Source organism: Ochotona princeps, chromosome 5 (assembly GCF_030435755.1).
Source record: "Ochotona princeps isolate mOchPri1 chromosome 5, mOchPri1.hap1, whole genome shotgun sequence".
Classification (NCBI taxonomy): domain Eukaryota; kingdom Metazoa; phylum Chordata; class Mammalia; order Lagomorpha; family Ochotonidae; genus Ochotona; species Ochotona princeps.
In genome coordinates, this window is record NC_080836.1 from 100557425 (window position 1) to 100577457 (window position 20033).

General features: G+C 41.8%; 1 protein-coding gene across 1 annotated transcript in view; it reads right to left on the reverse strand.

Moving 5' to 3' along the window:
• Window positions 1–9661: 9661 nt before the first annotated feature.
• PID1 (phosphotyrosine interaction domain containing 1) overlaps window positions 9662–20033 on the reverse strand; it is a 230947-nt gene continuing 220575 nt past the window's right edge. Inside the window, exon 3 of the mRNA XM_012925564.3 lies at window positions 9662–10517. Coding sequence (XP_012781018.3) covers window positions 10041–10517 — 477 coding nt within the window. The 3' untranslated portion in view covers window positions 9662–10040. The remainder of the gene's footprint in view (window positions 10518–20033) is intronic.

The window sequence follows — 20033 nt, forward strand, 5'->3', positions numbered from 1 at the left end:
TGGGGCTTTCAAAGCGAGGACCTTAGCCGCTAGGCCACGCTGCCGGGCCCCATGACTCACAATTAATACTGACCTTATATGTTCCCATTCACTTAAATTCACGTATGAAAGTCCTAATCCTCAGAATGAGATTTTATTTGGAAATAAGGTCATTGCAGATACAGCTAGTCATACATAAAGCCCACTCCAATATGACTGGTTTTCTTTTAAATGGGAGCCTGGGTGGGCTGGACGCTTACATACACACACATACAGGATAGCAGAAGCTGAAGCGGTGGTGCATCTGAAACCACATACTGGCCCAAGATTCCCAGCAAACGCCCAGGGGACCTGCAGGGAGGCATGAGCTGCATTCTGCCTCACAACCTCAACAAAGTGTCCCATCAATGTCTGTGACAGAGAAATTCCTAAGTAAACATGTGTAAACGCCCATTCCTCACCATCTAGACGTGAGTCTCAGAGGACCTGAGAAAATGGTGACAGCTAGCTGCTGTGAGGGATGGTGGCCTCATGTGCTAATCCTTGTGATCAAAGACTGTGCCGATTCTGTTTGGATGTGAGACATGGCGCTGGAGGAGAGCAGGCATTGGGATAACCACAGACTCCTGGAGCAGCTTGACCTCAGCCCTCCAGACTGGCTGCACAGCTGAGGGACAATGCATGCTTGCTGCTAAGACACCAACCTCCCAGGAACTCTTTCTCTTTTTTTTAAGATTTATTTATTTTTATTGGAAAAGCAAATATGCATAGAGAAGGAGAGACAGAAAAAATGTCCATCCATTGATTTACTCCCCAAGCAGCCACAATGGCTGGAGCTGAGCTGATCTGAAGCCAGGAGCCAGGAGCTCTTCTGGGTCTCCCATGTGGATTCAGGATCCCAAGGCTTTGGGCGATCCACACTGCCTTCCCAGAGCACAAGCAAGGAGCTGAACGGGAAGTGGAGCAGCTGAGACATGAGTCAGCACCTACATGGGATCCCGATACATGCAAGGTAAGGATTTAGCCACTAGGCTATTGCAGCAGGCCCCATCCCAGGGACTTTTTTACATAGCCCCAGCAAACACACACATTGATTGATAGGCCTATTCCCATGTGCATAAGTTATTTATGCCCATCATTCTACTCATTTAAATAAGCATTCATGAATTCTTCCAATCACCAACCACTACAATGCCTCTGGATGAGACAGTATGAAGCTGTGGTTTTTTCCTTCTTGGTTTTTCCCTTTCCTACTGAGTACTTTGTCTGCTGAAGTCAAACATGTATCAGATTGCAAAGACTTAATGCAAGAAGAATAAATATATCATTAATACATTTAATATGGCTATGTGATGTAATATTGGAGTAACAAAATTTTCATACAGGGATCAGCAATGTGATTCACAAACATGAACCATCCACTGGTTTACATTGACTGGGACTGACCAATTAGTGGGATGTGTCATGCCTCTCCCTTAAGACTGCTGGAGAAGTCATGATGTAGCGCAGTATGCATCTCTACTCTTGAATAAAAGATGGACTCCAAGTGAAACAAATATATCTTGACAACACGATGCTAGACTCTGCCATTGTCTATACCTTCAATATCAGGATACGCTTAAACAGAAGAATTATGGATTGAGGCGGTTGCTGGAGGACTATACTATTGTAATAACATGGGGGAAAGCAGTTGGGGCAAGGGGAAAGGAGAGGGAAGAAATGGAAATCCCCGAGCCTAGGGAACGGAATCATTGTTTTAAAAAGATTGATAGAGAAGACGTATCATTGGGAAGCAATGATGGTGAGTTTTTCAAAGGCAGTTTCCCATTCAGCAGCACTTGGAAGGTGATCCATCCCAGCTCACGGTCGTTTTGATTCTGAGGCAACAGGCAGGCCTGCAGTGCAGTCGGAGGGGCTGACTCCTCACAAGCCCGCAACCTGGGAGGTGCTGCTGGCCCCAGAGCCCATCACTGCTCCGTTCACGATTTCGCTCAGCTTGTGATGTATGCAGGTGAAGGAAGTGACCTGTACTTGAATGCTTTTAATGCATCCGAGCTTGAATTCCGACTGCCACTAACGTATGATCTTCAGCAAGTGTCAGCATTTGTCAGCCCCAGCCACCACGTTCTCACATATACAAACATTCGACAGCACAGTGCCCGACACAGCGTGAATGTTCAGTGGAGTCCTTCTACCTTCCTATCCCTGTCTCCTTTTAAGTACAGACTACATTCATTAAAACAGACAATTACAGGGCTGGTATTGTGGCACAGTGGGTGAAGCCACTACCTGAGACACCAGCATCCTAGGCAGGCATTGGTTCAATTCCCAGCTGTCCAACTTCTGACCAAGCTGTCTGACCAATGTGCCAGGGGAGACAGTAAAATATGGCCCAAATCCTGAAAACCTTTACCCACATGGAAGGCCCAGAAATCCCTGGCACCTGGCTTCAGGCACTTGCAGCCATAAGGGAAATAAACCTAAGAATAGCAGATTCCACCCCTGTCTCTCGCCCCCCCAAAAACCCCTTACAAATCAGTAAATATATTTTTTAGAAAACATATATATACATATATGCAATTATAGAAAATGAATTAAAGAATAAATATATGATCACCTTCAGGAACAAAATCATGTCATTACCTCAATACCACTACTATAAAATATACCAAGAACAAAAATGGGTAAAACCCATGCGCACCTATTTTTGCTTTAAGATATAATTATTTTTATTTGAAAGGAAGATTTACAAAGAGAAGGAGAGACAGAGAGAGAGTTCCCCCATGCACTGGGTTACTCCCCAAATGGGTTTCCCACATGGGTGCAGGGGCCCAGGGATTTGAGCCATCCTCCGTTGCCCTTCCAGTCCACAGGCAGAGATTGCAAGCGGAGTGGCCAGGATGCTAACAGATACCTATATGGCATGACAATGCTACAGGCAGAGGATTAACCTGGTATGTCACCATGCTGCCCACTCCCCAGGTATGAGTTTTAAGATGAATCATTTTAAAAAACTGCATCCTCTGTACATAGAATTATGCAAAGAAACTTTTCTGGGTGGGCGGACTGCTTGTTGACAGGGTCCTCTTCCTTTGGGAAGCTAATACATATCCTCTCCTTTCCCAAGGCATAAGCTTTGTTCCAGGAGCCTAGGCTGGCTTTCACTGGCCACCTAGCTCAATTCATCCACCAGGTACCTCTGGGAATGACACAGCTTGGGTTGAGGCACTCTCAGATCTCATACACATTAACCTGGAACACGAACCTGTCATTGGGCTGATACAATCACAGATATATTCACATACCTGAAAAACACAAAAACATACTGGAAACAAGCTCAAACATTAAAATAATTGTGAAATTATGTATACTCAAAAAAGTTATTTTTTATACATTAAAGGCTCTGCATCCTAGAATTCCATTAGTCATCTGTTGCACGCTGGAAAACACACTTTAATACATAAAGAATGGGTTCAAAAGATCATATCCAAGTTGCAATTTCTGTCATGTCAGCTTGCATTTATGCTAAAGTTATATACATTAAGCTGCTATTATAATATGCAAAAATCAAGATTTTTCCAAGGAGGCAGAACATCCAATCGCAATGGTATTCACCCAATTTATTTGCTTATTATAAATAAGCAAGAAACTTGATTTTCTCAAGGCCATACCACCAACTCCTAATTAGTTTTATCTAAATTAATGGTGTCTTACTGTACTAATTTCTCAAGGCACAGGACTAAATCCCTGGAAAAGCTATTGCAATTAAAATGAGGAAGGCAGTGTGATAATCTTGCAACAGACTGAATTCAAGGTTTCTTTCCATTTCAAGCCATCCTGTTGTTTCTAAGCCCATGGTAGCCACTGCACAAGTAAAATCCAATTATGAACAAAATCAAATGTATTAAATTTTGCTTACTGTGCACAGTTTTGGTCAGAGCTCAGACAACAACGAACCTCAGTTTTCACTGATACTAAATTTGGATTTGAAAGTGACCAAAGGTAGAAAAAGTTGTTATTCACTCTAGATACCATGTTGTAAATAGATCTGTAGTATTTATTTGTCCTATTCACCTGAAATTGAATTTACCTCAAACAACATTTTGCCATTCTCCTAGAGCCCTTGGCCCTGGCAACTTCTTTTTTCTTCTGTAAGTTTAAAGCTTTTAGACTCTATGTGTACATTAAATCATGTGTTATTTGTATTTCTGTTCCTGGTTTATGGAAACTAATATAATGTCTTCGGCAGATGACATATGGCTCATCCTTGTTATTGCAAATTTTTGCCTGTTTTGTTATTGCAAAAGATTTGCCTCTTTTTTTGAAGTTATATAGTAGCCCATTTGCATTTACATTTACATTTACATTTACATTTTCTATGCATTCATTCTTGATGAACACTCAAGTTGATTCCATACCTAGGCTATTGTGAATAATGCTGAGCAAAACTGAGCATGCAGTTCTCTCTTCAAAATACTGAATTTATTTTTTCAGAAGTATTTTTAATTTTTCTAGGAACTTCTATTCTGCTTTCCATAATGGCTACCCTAATGTATTCCCAATGAAAGACCTCAAGGGTTCCCACTTTTCCACATACTCTACAACTCAGTTCTTCCCATTGTGGTTTTTTTTTTTTTTAATAGCGATTTTAATGGTGTGATAGTGGTATTTCAGTGTGGTTTTAACTTTTGGAAAACTGCTCAAAGAATAGATTTTAAATGCTCACCACAAAATCAGTGTGTAGATATGGCCTGTGTGTCACAGCAGATTCTGATTCCACTTGAAACACGCATATCAGTATGTTAGTGTGCCGATGAGAATCTGAGCTGCCATTTCTGACTCACCTGCCTAATGATGTGGCTGGGGAGGCAACGAAAGCCAAATCAAGCACTCGGGTGCCTGCCTCCCATGTGGGAAAGAGTTTCGGGGCTCCTGATTTTGGCCTAACCCGGTCCCAGCTATTGCGTGTATTTGAGGGGTGAACTAGCAACCCTAAGATTTATTTCTCTATTTCCTTTTCTCTGTGTCACTCTAGCTTTCAAATAAATTCATAGATTTTTTTATAGAAAAGAACATATTGAGGTGAGGTATATGGTACTAATTTTAATTTAACCTTTAAACAATGTATACATACTTCAAAATATCATTTTGTTAATTCTGAATATATGAGGTCTTAAATTATCAGTTAATTTTTCAAAGAATGTATGCCCGGTAATACAGACACCTTTTGGCTCCTCCTTGCAAGGGCGGGTTTCCTTAAGTGTTTCTGCTACCCTGTGCCCCTCCAGAAGATAAATGTAGTAAGGGGGGCTCATGCTTACTCATCTGGTCCCAAACAGGACTTAATGAAGCAGTGAGTTTAGTTCAGAAACCTCAACGTTGCCCTAAATGAGTACTCAAAAAAAAAAAAAAAGAAAGAAAGAAATGAAAACTGTTTTACTAAGAAGATAGCCATTGGAAAAAGTTACAGGCATGAAAATATTGGTAAATATTGGCAATTTCATAGGAAGGAGTTTCACATATGTTTAGTATTTCAGTAATCACATTTCAGATCATGTAAGTATCATTTCATAGTATTCTCCGGGCCAAGATACTGGAAACTTAGTAGAAACCTGAGAATGTTTTTAAGTCAAAGCCCTAAGTTTCCAAAGTAAAATATCTTTAGTTATCTTGAATCCCCAGTTTGGGGCAGATATGCAAAAACCACAGATAATCTTACTAAGACATTCCAAAAGATGCACTTTCCTAATATCTCTTAATGAATGTCAGCTTTGCTCAAGTATACAAGATCATATATTATATCCATTTTCAGCAAATAGTTTATTTGCAAATGTCCAAAATAAGGTGGTGTGGATTTTTCTTTTCCTGCAATCTGCTTCGCCCATCTTACTGCCTTTCTGTTGAAGATTGTGTTCATGCCCTACACATATTTTGTTCTGGTGGCAATTATCAGTCAGCTCTTCTTCAGAATGAGTAGTCAAAGTTTTTAACTAAATACTACATTTCGCCAAAAAAAAAAAAAATTCAGGAGCCAAACGTTGCCATCTCCCAGGAAGATTTGGTGAAGATCACTAAGCATTCGAGAATATCCCCCAATAATTATTGGAATCTTCACTCCCAACTGAGATCGGTTTGGGATGTGCCTGGGAGATGGGACACTCCTGGAATGCTTTTCAGAAACAGTAAGTTATGAAGATTTCAGTCATGACCATGTCTCCTGTGAGAATAAACCACAGCAAATCTACATTATCCCTCAATCTTGTCAGAATATGTGCCAATGGATCGGGCACCGAAGGATGCAGTTTCAGATCAACAGCACATATATTCTTCCTTCCTACAATCTGAGAGAGTCTTGGGGTTGTCCTGAGATTCATAAACAGTGATGGGAGGAAAGAAGTGTTAGTAGGAAACGATGACAAAGAAGCAAACAGAAAATTTTTAAAAGGGATAGGAAACGTGGAAACAAGCAGCAGAGAAGCTTAAAGTTTTCTGAAGTAATCTGGGGAGAACTCAGAGGAATCCATGTTTCATATCAGACACCTGAAACTCTCGTCACCCTTCTTTCCTCCTGTTCAGTTGCAGTAGGCAGTAACACATGCATGGCAAGAGTGTTACAATCCGTTAAAGGCAGGTGCTTTCTATACCTTGTCTGCTGCGTTAGAATCTCGTTTTCATCATATGCCTGACATCTGACATGGCCTTTCTGTCTGAAGGCGGCCAATAGCTGTGTCTGTCATAAGTAAGGGGCCGTGTTTGTCTTCACTGAAAAGCCCTTCACTCACCTTAGCAGAAAGTAGGTAAGAGAGTTACTGGGAGACTTTGCAGAGCTCTAGCATTCTGTCCTAGCATGTGTGAGCCAAGGGTACACGTGTTGGCTTTTCTTCCCATCTGCTCCATCATGCATCCCGCCGGGCTGCTATTAGAAACTGATGAGCTACTTCTGCGTGCTGAAATGACCAGAGGAGCTGGGGACGAAACATGAACAAAAGGCACAAAATCCCCCTCCCATGAACACTCACTCATGAGGCTTAAATACCTATTTACATAACCATGCAATAAAATAAGAACATTAAAACTGTAACAGATGACATGAGGAAAATTATAGGATGCTATAAAATCCGGTGACAGAGGATCTGATTGGGTATTAACATGTGCTTTGGAAAACAAAACATGAATCAATCTCTGAAGAGAAACAGACATTCTGTCCACTGCCCACTAAACACTTAATGAAAATTTCGTATTTTATTATTTCTGCTTCTAAAATGCTTCAAAATGAAATAGCCAAGAATGTTTACTTCTAGTGGCTTAGTGCGCTAACTGAAAAATATGTCAGAAGGACATGGAAGTAGAATACCAAAAGGAGGTGGATCTTGCCTGGACATAAGTTCATCAAGTACCTTGTAGTTTTATTCCTTTGGCAAACATATGCAACTTCTCTCAGCCTCTAGTTTCTCACCTGCAAAGTCATGCTTACATTTTTTCTGCAGGAATTCTCTGAGAAGCTTAAGAGTAACATACATGAAAAGGGCACTGTGACCATGGCCAGTAGCACAGAAAACATGGTACAGAAAGAGAGGATAGAATGTTGAAAAAGAATCCATTATTGAATCAGTCCTTACCAATCACCCCAAGCTAAAGTTCATGCCAATATTATCAGAGCGAACTACTCAGGACATTGACCTTAGAACCCTAAAACAAAAAATGCTGGAAAACGCTTTCCTCAATAAATAACTGTGAGATTCAACTTAACCGTTATTCAGAAATGAAAATAGCACAGTTTCAAAGAAAATAATGGCCAGCTTTTATTTTTTTTCCTTTAAAATGTAGATTCAAGGACAGTGGACTAAAAGTGAAATTGGGAAAAGTTCAACTGGAAAGAAACATTCAACCAGAAGAGCCGGGTAGCCATTCTCACCGGAGCATATGTCATTAGCAGGCATCACATCTCTACTTTAGAAGGTTTTACATTGTTATTGATTCCACGAAGAGTTGATTTAATGAAGAGCACTCCTTGTGGCACGCAGGCTCCCTGGCCGCTTGTCTTACTTGATAAATGGGGCCATTTGGGGAAATCACGGGCTTCAGGAGACATTTTTAACAAGTCCAATTAGACAGAATCATTCAGCGTTTTTCTTCCAGGATTTCAGTACAGGCTCTCCAAAGATGTTCAGGAGCTTTTGTAAATATCACTTGTCTGCAAAATGTCCTGGAAGACTCTCCTTTGAAGTAAGTCCACCACACTAAATAACAATTCCAACTTTTGGTTTGTCACCTTCTCAGCTTAAAAGCAGGGCAGCAGTTACAAGCCAGACTGCACATTTAGAAAATAAAGCAAGGCTTTCCAACCCAGTCAAGAAATGTGTACTATAGAACCAAGCTTACAAATATATTAAGAGAATTGTCCCATTTAATCAATAATCTATTTTCTTCAGATTTTCTTTACTTGGAAAAACACATAGAATAAGAAACTCCTCAGTTCTATTAATGCAAACATTTTTATTAAAGAATGAATGCATTTATGCTAAAGGATTGTTTACATATGTTGTAAAGCAACAAGCATATCTTCAAGAAGCGAGTCCTCCTCAATATGACTCCATGCTTATTATACATGCTGAACACTGGACCCGTGAACAGAGGGCACACGTACAGACACACGACGTATACTCAGACACACAGAAGAACAGACCAGAAAAACTGACACCATCATTCACTACATCAGATTAACTCTCATTTAAGGCTCCTAAGGTGCCCAAGTGCTCCTACCATTTCCACAACTGAAAACAGATTCTTGGAAGGACAGGAGCTGCATTACCTTGGGAATTCGCCATCTGATCCTTTGCCTTAAATGCATATACTTTTAACATCTTCAACTTCATTCTATGGTGACTCGTTATGTTTACATTAAAAGATTGGTGAAACTGAGAAATCTCAGGTTTAGGGAGAATTCTGCACTTACAGCATGAAAAAATGGGCAACTCTGAGCCTACGGGACTGCCAATTTTAAGGTCACAGACTTCTGTTCAGATTAAGATGTGGACATAGGTTCTCCAGACTAGCCCAATTTATCTAACTCATCTTTGTAATGTTCAATGATGAAACAAAGGTTCCTAAGTGATGTCAAACCAGATTTGAAGCTTGTCATGAAGGATTCGTCAGACAGGAACATTACCTAAATATTTCCATCACACAGGCTTGGAAAGGAGGGGAAGAACACACAGTTTTCTCACTTGATGACTTACTCCCCTTCTCCAGGGTTTCTGTCTTGGTGGTTGTTTTGAATTTAATGTTTGTTTTTGTTTCTTTTGCTGGTTTTCTTTATCCCTTCATGTGTCCTGCAGTGTAGGTTGAACATCCACCCCTCTCAGGATGTTGGAGGGAAGAGAGAGTGGACAAGGGAAGGGTTATTAGTAGTTGCAAGTATTCTAAGAAAACAGATGAAGTGAATACAATAAGAGGATACTACTTGATATATCCATGTACATAAAAAGCTTTAACTGTGAATTAACTGCCAACTATCAGGTCGTTAGTCATAAAGCTCAATCAAGTCTGTGCTGATGTACACACTGCGGAGAAAGTCTGAGGCATGCTGTAGGAGAGGAGCTCTCAGGACCATCAGGAGGCATCCCTGCACCTGAACCAAGGATCCTACAGGTGCTGTTGACATTCCTGCTGCATCTCGTAAGGCAGACTGGAATGGTCCTCTGAATAATAGCCATGGAGTATTTGCCTGAGAGTGGTGGAAATCGGCTTGGGGCTCTCCCACAGGGAGGCATTACGGAATGAGAAAAAAAAAAAAAAAGAATAGTAAGAAGAGAGTCTAGAACCTTCCTCCCCATCCACACTCCCACCTTTCTCACAGTCAGAGCAGCAGCAGATTTCAATGTCAGGTAATTACTTTAATGATGCATCTCTTTAGATTTAGAATTGCTCTTCTGAATTTAAAAAGCATGGTCAGCCAATGGTTTGGCAGTCTTTGCAACCCAAATTGGAATCACCGTGACTTCATCTAGATTTTGAATTCCATGACCCATGCTGCCATCGCCAAGGCATCATAAGTTCATTCAGCCATCATCAGATTCCAATTCCTGGGAGACCTCTTCGGAGGAACTGTTCCTGTGGATCCGGCCGTCACTCTTCATGCTGTGGAAAGTCTTCCTGAAGGCTTCCATCATGGCATGAGCCAGCTTCTTGGCCTCAAGCTTGCTCTCACACTCCACAGCGTGGCAGTCCATCTGGTAGGACAGGTCGTCATTGATCTCCCGGTAGACCCAGGCGAAGATGTTGGGGCTGACATTGTGGTCGGCAGTGCAGTAGGCGATGCGGGCCACCTGGAAGGTATCCATGTGAACTGTGGCCTCACCTTTGTGGTCAAGGTGATGGAGCCACACTTGGAATGGTCGTATTTCCAGGAGGGCATTGGCTGGAAAGACATCTTCTCGGGCCAGTGTGTGCTTCTTCCAGAGCTCAATGACTGGCTTCTCTGTGCAGCCTGACAAAAACTGCATGCCTGAGGTGGAGACTTTCCCCAGGTAGGTAACCTGCCGAGAGAGGAAAAGAAAAAGAGGAAGGTCAGCAGTCAGTTTTTCATTCTAATAAACTGACCAGATGTCCTCACCCAGTCAAATCAACACATCAGAGGTGGAGAGAATAGCTTTCTTAAGAATCAGTAACTGTCCTTTCTAACAAGTTGCCTATTTAGCGAACATATTGAACAATTTTAAACAGAGGCATATTTTCTTAAACTTACTTTTATTATTGGGGGAGATGAATATAGAGGGAAGAGACAGAAAGAAGGGTGGAGGGAAAAATAAAGAGATGCAGAAAAGGTGAGGAAGAGGGAGAGACAGGGAGGGGAAGCGAGAGAGATGAGAGGGGGAGAGAGAGAGAGAGAGAGAGAGAGAGAAAGGGCGGCTATCCTTTACTCGTCAAAAGGTTGCAGGGATGTAGCCAACTGAGCCATCACTACTGCTTCTGAAGGTCCATGCTAGCAGGAAGCTAGCATTGAGATCAACGCCACACATTCATATGTGGTACACGGGCATGTTGATCAGTGTCTTCATCATGAGGCAAAACCTGTCTGCAGGCTGCAATCTATGATTTCCAGACAACTACCCTCCTGCATCTCATCTTAAAATGACGGATTCTGATATTTTGCATAACTTAGCATTTCTTTAAAATCACAAAGTTATTCAGTTTATGTTCACCCAAACACACAGAGAATTTAATGATAGGAGGGAATCAAAAGGATGCTGCCAATTAGAAAAAATCAACTTCTACTCTACCCTAGTTTTCCTTCCAAATCCTTCAATGTTTGATTTACTTAGACTGACTGCTTGCAGCAAATGCCAAGGACACAAAAGTGGTTCTATTTAAATTACAGCCTAAAGCATGACTGTTTCCCCTCCCAAGATAATTTTGAAAAACATACCAATGCCAAGTTATTTTTCAACTGAACAATTCTGAACTGATGGGCATCTGGTTATGTGATAATAAATGAAAGATCTGCACATGTGTTAAGACTAGAATGCTGGCTTATCAAATAGTTGGACAAGCAGCAATAAAACTAAGAAAAATAATTCCAAGCGGTACAAACAGTGTCTTTGTAAGAATTTGTTCAGGAAGGGATTTTCATTCTTTCTCTATCTTTCATCAAAATGGATGGAATTATTACTTTGCGGGCATAGGCATTATAAAATGCACAAAACTTAAATGATCAGTTAGGAAACCACGTGAAAGAATTTATAATTAGATTTAAAATTAATGACCTAGATACAAACATTATGAATGTGAGAGGGAAAAGGCCAGAAATGGTGCATGGAAACTGTGAGAACAAATCACATTGCTTAGGGGCCTGTAAAAGCTACATACCAAAAAAATGTGGAAAACAGAAGTTGAGTGATGCTGCTTCTTTTTGAGTTTTGGTCATAAGACAAACAGAAGTTAATTGAAGAAGTTAAAAAGATAACCTCTTAGTAAAAATGTGTAAGTGTGCACATTGTGGACACATTCACTAGAATGCACACTAGCAAAGTGCCAGGCAAAACTGCCAGGAAAGGCTGATCGGAATTAAGGATCCAAATCACGGAAAAGAAGAAACGGTTGAAGACCACATAATTTCTCATTGCATAACTCACCAGGTTGGTAGGTCAGAACATACCCCAACCGATTATGCTGTAAGACTGATCATGCTATAAGGTAGACTAACAGAATTGGACAATAGGACCCTAAGCTGCTTCAGCACATGGAAGAGTGTGTCCTGTTGGTGGAAGGCATCACAAAGCATGATCACTGATTTCAAGATATGCGACCTCCAAACCAAGGAAGGAGCCCAGGCAAGGAGGCACAAAGAAAGATACATCAGGAAAGGCCTAGCTGCCATTATGGGAAGTCCCAACCTATTTCTGCAAATAGGCTATCCCAGCTCACCACACAGCAGGCAGTAGCATAAGACAGCCCTGGAGAAGAGGCTGGAAAAACGCCACTGGACCCAACTGGACAAAAGCAGCCATGTACTTTCTGGACCCTGTTGCTCCCAATAGAATGTCAATGAGGGCCAAGGGTACATAGGAGCAAAGAGAACTCAGAAACTTACCTGCTAGAAGAGAAAATTAAATGACAGAAAACAAGATAGAACAGTCCCCAGTGAGAACTGACTAATAGCAGAAATACAGCCTTGAGGCAAGGGTGGCATGCAGGAGTAGAGGAGATAAGACAAGGACAGGAGGAGAGAGATGGGAATGATAGTCACCACTCAGCGAAAGGGAGACAAATGAGCCAAACAGCGCAAGTGCCTACATTCCCCTAGGAGCACAAACAATTGAGCATCTTCCTGTCAGCCTGGATGGGAGTCAGAGTACAAAGATGGATTTGTTTCATGAATAAAATGTACCAAAATGTGTTTTCTGTTTATGCCAGTTTAAAAGATCCTATTATTTTTCTACTAACTTTATTAGTTTTCACATGGAAGTAAAAATTCACAGCATTTAAAATCAACTATTTGAACATGCCCATTTCAGTAGCATTGAGTAAACTCGCACTACGGCACAACGATCAAGGACTAGTTCCCAAATATTTTCATCATTCTCAAAGGAGACCTCACACACATGGGCAGTCAACCCGTCTCCCACCCTCCCCTTCAGCTCTTGGCAACCACCGATGTGCTCTCTGTCCTTCGGATTTAGGGTTCTGGATACTCCACAAAAATGAAATCAGACAATCTGTGACCTCTTTTGCCTGGCTTCTTGATTGAGCATAGAATCTTCAAGCTTCAACCAAGCTGTAGTGGGTGCTGGTACTCCCAACTTTCTTCTACCGTCTTCACTGTTGAATAGTTTACACATGCAGGTGTTGCTGAGAGAATTTGGGGAAGACGCAGTGTAGAAAGCACCAGGACTCTGCCAGACAGACAGCAGCATTAGCAGAATCTGTCTGCAGGGCCGACTTGGAAATTTGGGAGTCTACTGAGGGTGTGTGAAGCTCAGCTTCTTTCACTCAAGTTCCAGTCCCTGCAGAGCAGCAGCTGCTCAGCTCCAACCCCAGCCAAGTGACAGGCAGTGGTTGCACGTGTATCCAGAGCTACCTATACACATGCGGGGCCCTGCACACTGAACACCTGACTGCAGGTTGCTGCTCCCACCAGGGAGTGCACAGATGCAAGCTGCCATCATGCTGCACCTGCCCTGATGGTGTTGACAGCCCCCTTCAGGCAGGAAACAGGGAGACAGAACCTTCTTCCGCCCCTTAATTTCTAATTTTTTTTTTTGAGAACTAGGCATCAACACTAGGACATTGAGGTAAAAGTAACTGAAAATACACAGAAATTCAAAGGTGACCACACATGCCCAGGGAAGACTTAGGCTCAGAAGAGACTGGAGTAGACTTCTCATTTATACCTCACTAACCAATGCCACACAGACAGCCTACCACAATGAACAAATGAACAAAGAAAAATCAGTGCCAAAGACTACAAGGCCCAAGGAAAAGGGGAGAATCAGACTTCTGGAATTATCACATCAGATTTGAATGTCTAATTTTCACCATGGTGATAACAATTCACAACACAAAGAAACAAAAATCTCTGCCTCAGTAAAAGGAAAATAAAAGGTCAAGAAAAACTGTTCCTGAGAAATACCTAAGGTCAGATCTACCTGATAGAGACTTTACAGCAACCATTTTAAAGGTGTTCAAAAGAATGCGGAGACATTCACAAAAACACAGTAGGAACAAAATGAAAAAATAAAATACAAATACTTTAAAAGAAACAAAAATAAATTTCGGAGTTGAAAACAGCAAATGGAAATTAGCAATTCACTAGAAAATATCGGAAGTAGATTTGAACAGACAGAAGAAAGGAACAGAACAGAGCTCAGAGATAAACATTTACATGTGTAATCAAATGATTTTCAACAAGGATGCCAAGATCACTTATGTGAAAAGACAATCTTTTCGGCAAACAGTACTGGGAAAACTGCATATCCACATGGAGACAAATTAAGTTAGATTTCTGTGTGATGTCATATCAAAATATTAACTCAAAAAGGATCTAAGAGCTAAATCATCTGTAAAACTATTTTTTTAAAAGATTTATTTATCCATTTGTAAGTTGGAATTAGAGAGAGTGGCCTTCCATTTGCTGATTCACTTCCCAGATGGCTACAATAGCCACAGCTGTGCCAGATTATTGTCAAGCATTAAGAGTTTCCTCTGGTCTCCCATGTGGGTGGCCAAGGCTCAAGTGCTTGGGTCATCGTCCATTATAATTCCCAGGCACGTTAACAAGGATATGGATTGGAGGTGGAATAGCTGGGCCATGAATTGGTGCCCATATGGGATGCTGGAGTTTCAGGCAGGCCCACCTCACATAAAACTTAGAGGAGAGGCCCCGGCGCCGTGGCCTAGCAGCTGAAGTCCTCACCTTGAATGTGACAGGATCCCATATGGGCTCTGGTTCTAATCCCAGCAGCCTGGCTTCCCACCCAGCTCTCTGCTTGCGGCCTGGGAAAGCAGTCGAGGACAGCCCAAAGCCTCGGGACCCTGCACCCGTGTGGGAGACCTGGAAGAAGTTCCTGGCTCCTGGCTTCGGATCGGCACATCACAGGCCGTTGTGATCACTTGGGGAATGAATCAGTCGATGGGAGATTTTCCTCTCTGTCTCTCCTCCTCTCTCTGTATATCTAACTTTGCAATAAAATAAAATAAGTCTTTAAAAAAAAACTTACAGGAGAAAACATAAGGTGAAACTTTGTAACATTGGATTCGACATCAATTTATTGGATCTGACACCAAAGGCACAGATAACAAATGAAAAAATAGAAAAACTGAACTTTATCAATGTTTTAAAATGTGTATTAAAAGATAAGTAAATGAAAAGACAATCCACATATTGGGAGAAAATGTTTGCAAATCATACATATGATACGGTAGTAATACCCAGAATATATGGAAAACTTCTAATAATAAAAGGTAACTCAATCCCGAGCTGAACATTAATAAAACACATTAATAAACACTTTTCCAACTAGATGCACAAATGAAGAATAAGCACAAGGATACATTCCCACTAACCACTGTGCAAAGCAAAACTAAAATGGGATATCACCCCTATTAGGATGATCGTATTAAAAGCACATAAAGCACATGTTGGTGAGGCTACAGACAAACAGGGATGTTTGAGCACTGTATAGCCACTACAGAAAATAGTATGGTGATCTCTCACAAAAGTTAAAACAAAACTATCATATGGCCTCTTCTTCAGATATGCATTCAAAACAACTGAAAGCATGTCTTCAGGAGCTAAATACACACTCGAGTTCACAGCAGCCTGATTCACAACAGGTAAAATGTGGAGCAACCCAGGCACCTACCGACAGATGAAATGGATAAGCAAAGGGCAGTGTACACCTGCAAGTGGGCATTAGGCAACCTCCACAGGGAAGGAAATTCTGGAACACGCTACAGCATGAATCAACTTCGACGACATGATGCGACATGAAATAAGCCAGTCATAAGAAGACAAACACTGGTGATTCCACGTACCAAAGGTCCCTGGAAGAGTCAACTCGGAGACCATTACCAGAGTAGTGCTTTCAGGGCTTTGGGGAGGATGGGAGTTACTGCTGGATTGGGGCAGGGTTCCGGTCCAGCGGAATGAGAGGAGTGGCTGGGATGGATGGCAGAGAGGGAGACGGCAACCTTGACTTAATGGTCCAGTTTCATTAGTGGTGCTAAGTACCAAGCAAAATGTCTCAACTGTTTACATATGAGTGTGTTGGTAGCCAATCAAACCCAGAATACTTCACAGTAATAACCTTTATGTCATGCTTTACATGTATTTATTAGACCCACCACCAGTCCCGTAGATCCAAGTGCAGTAATATCATCTCTCTCATTTTTAAATCCTGGAATTAAGACAGGGCAGGTACAGAGAAGCAGGTAGCAGTCCTGAGACAGCGTGCAGAGAGCAAAGCATTGGGATTTAAGCCACACTGTGATGACTTAGAACAACAGCATAGATGAAACAGTCTAACAAGATGTCTGATCAATTTCTAGACCAACTTTCTTTTTGTTAAAGATTTATTTTATTTTTATTGGAAAGACAGATTAACAGAGAGACAGACATAAAGATCTTCTCTCTGCTGGTTTATACTCCCCAAATGGCCGCAGCAGCCAGAGTTGAGCTGATCTGAAGCCAGGAGTTAGGAGCTTCTTCTGGGTCTCCCATGCAGGTGCAGGATCCCAAGGCTTTGGCCCATCCTCACTGCCTCCCAGGCCACAGGCAGGGAGCTTGTGGAGCAGCTGGGACACAAACTGATGCCACATGTGACCCCTGTGGTTGCAATTTAACCACAAGATGTGACATCAGATTAGAGCCACTTTTTTTGACACCATTTTCCAGAAGTTTATTTACTAAATTTACATTTAGAATCCCTTTATCTAAATATAAAAAATGAGTAAGAAAAACTTGGCTTGGTACAAACATCTCCCTCACAATGAATTAACCGAGATCTATTGTCTATCATTTTTGTGTATCACATTCCTCTCTGTGTGAACATATTATTCTGCATAAAAATGATTTCAGTTGAAATTTTCAGAAAGTGAAATTCAGACATTTGTTAAAATTCTCAGGAAAAAATGGAGTCATACGTGCACAGAGTATGATTTATTGAATCGCAGAAACAAAAGACAAAAAAAAAAAACCTTAGGAACCTCAGGCAGTTCACATCTCACTAAGTGTTTTTCATGAACAAAGAAACACCAAGGCAATCAACCAGCACTAATCCCAAATATTCAATTAGCTTCACCTTGCCAAGAATAGGACCCTAAGCGTGCAAATGGGGGAGGGTTGAAGGAGACAACTCCCCTCCAATCTTACTGCCGTAGGCCCACAACTACATCAAACAAGAACTGGAGGCATGTCAACCGGGATTTGCAAGCACAGACTCAAGGGCCCCAGCAAAGCAGCAAACACAATCCTGACATCAGAGAATGGTGGATTCTCTGGTTGTAACAGCTCCATCTCTGTGGCTTGACAGCACAGCCTCTGCTCACCGCAGGCCTCCACAAGGCTCTGGCTAAGCCTTGTCTGCAGTTAAATAATCTGGATCCACTCATTCTTTCCCAAACAGTCCCTGTAATGAACTCCCCTGAGGTTCCTAGGGGATCTGAGCCACACAAAATAGGAGTCAGGGGGTCTAATTTAGGATGCTGGGTAAACTTTAGGAAGTCCATGACACTTTTGCTTTACTGTCTTCACAGCGTTGACAAGGCTGTCTGAAACCCATGAAATTACACAAACATAAGGCAACAAAACTCACAAGTCGACACAAAGAAACACGGGAAAATAATTGTCCGAAAAGGGTTTCCCCAAAGACAAGACAAAGAGAATTTGTTAAATGGGATTTGCATTAAAACATAAGAGCAGAATGATAAAATGGATGTACCAAGACAGTCTCCCCCTAGAATGACCCTGAAAATAAGGCCCACTGTATTCCACAATCCTGACTTGGGTCTGTGCACTTTCCCCCAGTAAGTCAAGTAGTTGTAGCTGCCCCATGTATTCTTTCATATTCCCATCGAGTTATCCAAAGTCAACCCATATGGTTGACTTAAAGTCACTGAAAAACACACTTTGGTTTTTTTAAAAAGTGGATTTTATCTTTATCTTCCTGGCCATAAAAATACTGATATTTTAATATTTCCATTAAAATATAGTTTTATGAAATTCCCCTAATGGCTCTGATTTCCAAGAAAAATGGAGCAAAAGGTTTTTCTTTTGTAATAGTCTCTACATGCCAGGCTCCTTTCATCAAACACCGCAATCGCTAAGTCCATCCATGCTGCAGCCAATGACAGGAGGGCACATCTCAGGAAGCAGAGATCCCAGACAAGAAGAGTCTGGGGAGGATGCTATGCCATGGAGAGAGACGGATACAAAGCCATGGCAAGAGAGGGGGATTAGTATTGGTGTCTTATGAAACAGAGGAGTCATTAGTCATGTAATCCATGGTAGGCAGTATTTTGAATATTCTCAACTCAAATGGTAACTTGGAGACCATAGATAACCTTAATACCCTGAGATGATTTCATGGTATATAAATGTACAGAAACATCACACTGTACCCCATAGATATGTATAATTATTAACTGTCAACTTTATAAACAGTCTCAAAATACCAGACTGTGTAAATACTTGGAGCCACAACCTACATACACGCTGATCAACAGAGACTCTGTAGTATGGGACACTATACTTGCTGAGTTCTGTATCAACAGTTCTTCCGCACTGCCTCTTTTTCAAGGGGGTTCCGTTCAGTCATGCTCCTCCAGGGGCAAGTCCTTTCTATGAGGAAGAACACAGGATTCAATGTGCAGAGCTGCTGCAATAGGTTCTGCCCCCAACAGAGCTGACTGCCAAGGTCAGTTCCTGTTGCCCTGCCCATCAATGAAAGAGACCAATGTTTCCTAGATGAATAGGTCCCTTCTGAGATCCATCCTTAACAGTTGTAATACCCCAGAGCCACAGAGTAGACAGGAAACACCAAGCCACAAAATTGGCCACTCAATTTGTCCTAAATGATATACAGACTTCAAAAAAGAAAGCTACTGCCACCCAGGTTGTCTGAATGAACAAAGGGAATTGCGAAATGGCAGTCTTCATGAGGAGTTAACAACCAGCTGGAAATCAGGAAGAAATACGGTACTCTCTCCGGTGGCAGAAATGGGCAAAGGGTAGGAAATTTATGAGAAGTGAATCATTCTAAGAAAAAATAAACAGCAAAAAAATGACAATTTTCCCATCCCGTGTCATTCAATGGTTATAAACAGATGCCCCCAGCAAGGATAGTTGCAACATCTGTAAATGGGGTTTGCCCAACAACTCTGAAGAACATGTTTGAGAACACTGACAGGGTCTACGGCCATGCCACCCTGAACGCGCCCGAGCTCGTCTGATCTCGGAGCACACTGACAAGGAGTGGATGCGAACAGAGGTTCTGGAGCCCAAGGGCCAAGCAGAGCATCTGCAGCACTCACAGTTTGGGATCAGGAGAGATCGGCGTCCTCAGAAGCTCTGCTTTCCATCCAGGAGTTTTCCAAGCCCTCTGCCAGCTCTTCCTTCATGTAGCACCATGCCCTGCTTGTTGCGGCAAAACACTGCCTGACATCCACGGCTAAGAGCCACTCACTGTTCCCTTCTCTCGGTGGCCAGTTTGTATTTCCTTCGGATTTGAAAAGCCCCTCTTTCAACCCTGATGCAATTCAGGCTAGCATGAAAACGACAAAGACTCCTACCCCAGAAGTGAAGTGGGAATTTCTGGACCTCTCCAGCCTTCCAAACTGCACGATCCCAGCTTCACAAGCTCGGTTTTCTCTCAATTTACTTCTGGGTTTCCCTAAGATGGACACATTAAGACCTGAGATTCTCTGGAGGCTTTTCCTGAGACATGGAATGCAACTGCTCTTTCACTGTCTGTAGAAGGCTTCCTTTTTCCAGCTGATAGAAAATAACATGATATCAACAGGAGGAAGAGAATTCAATCAAGCATCCTCATGGCCTT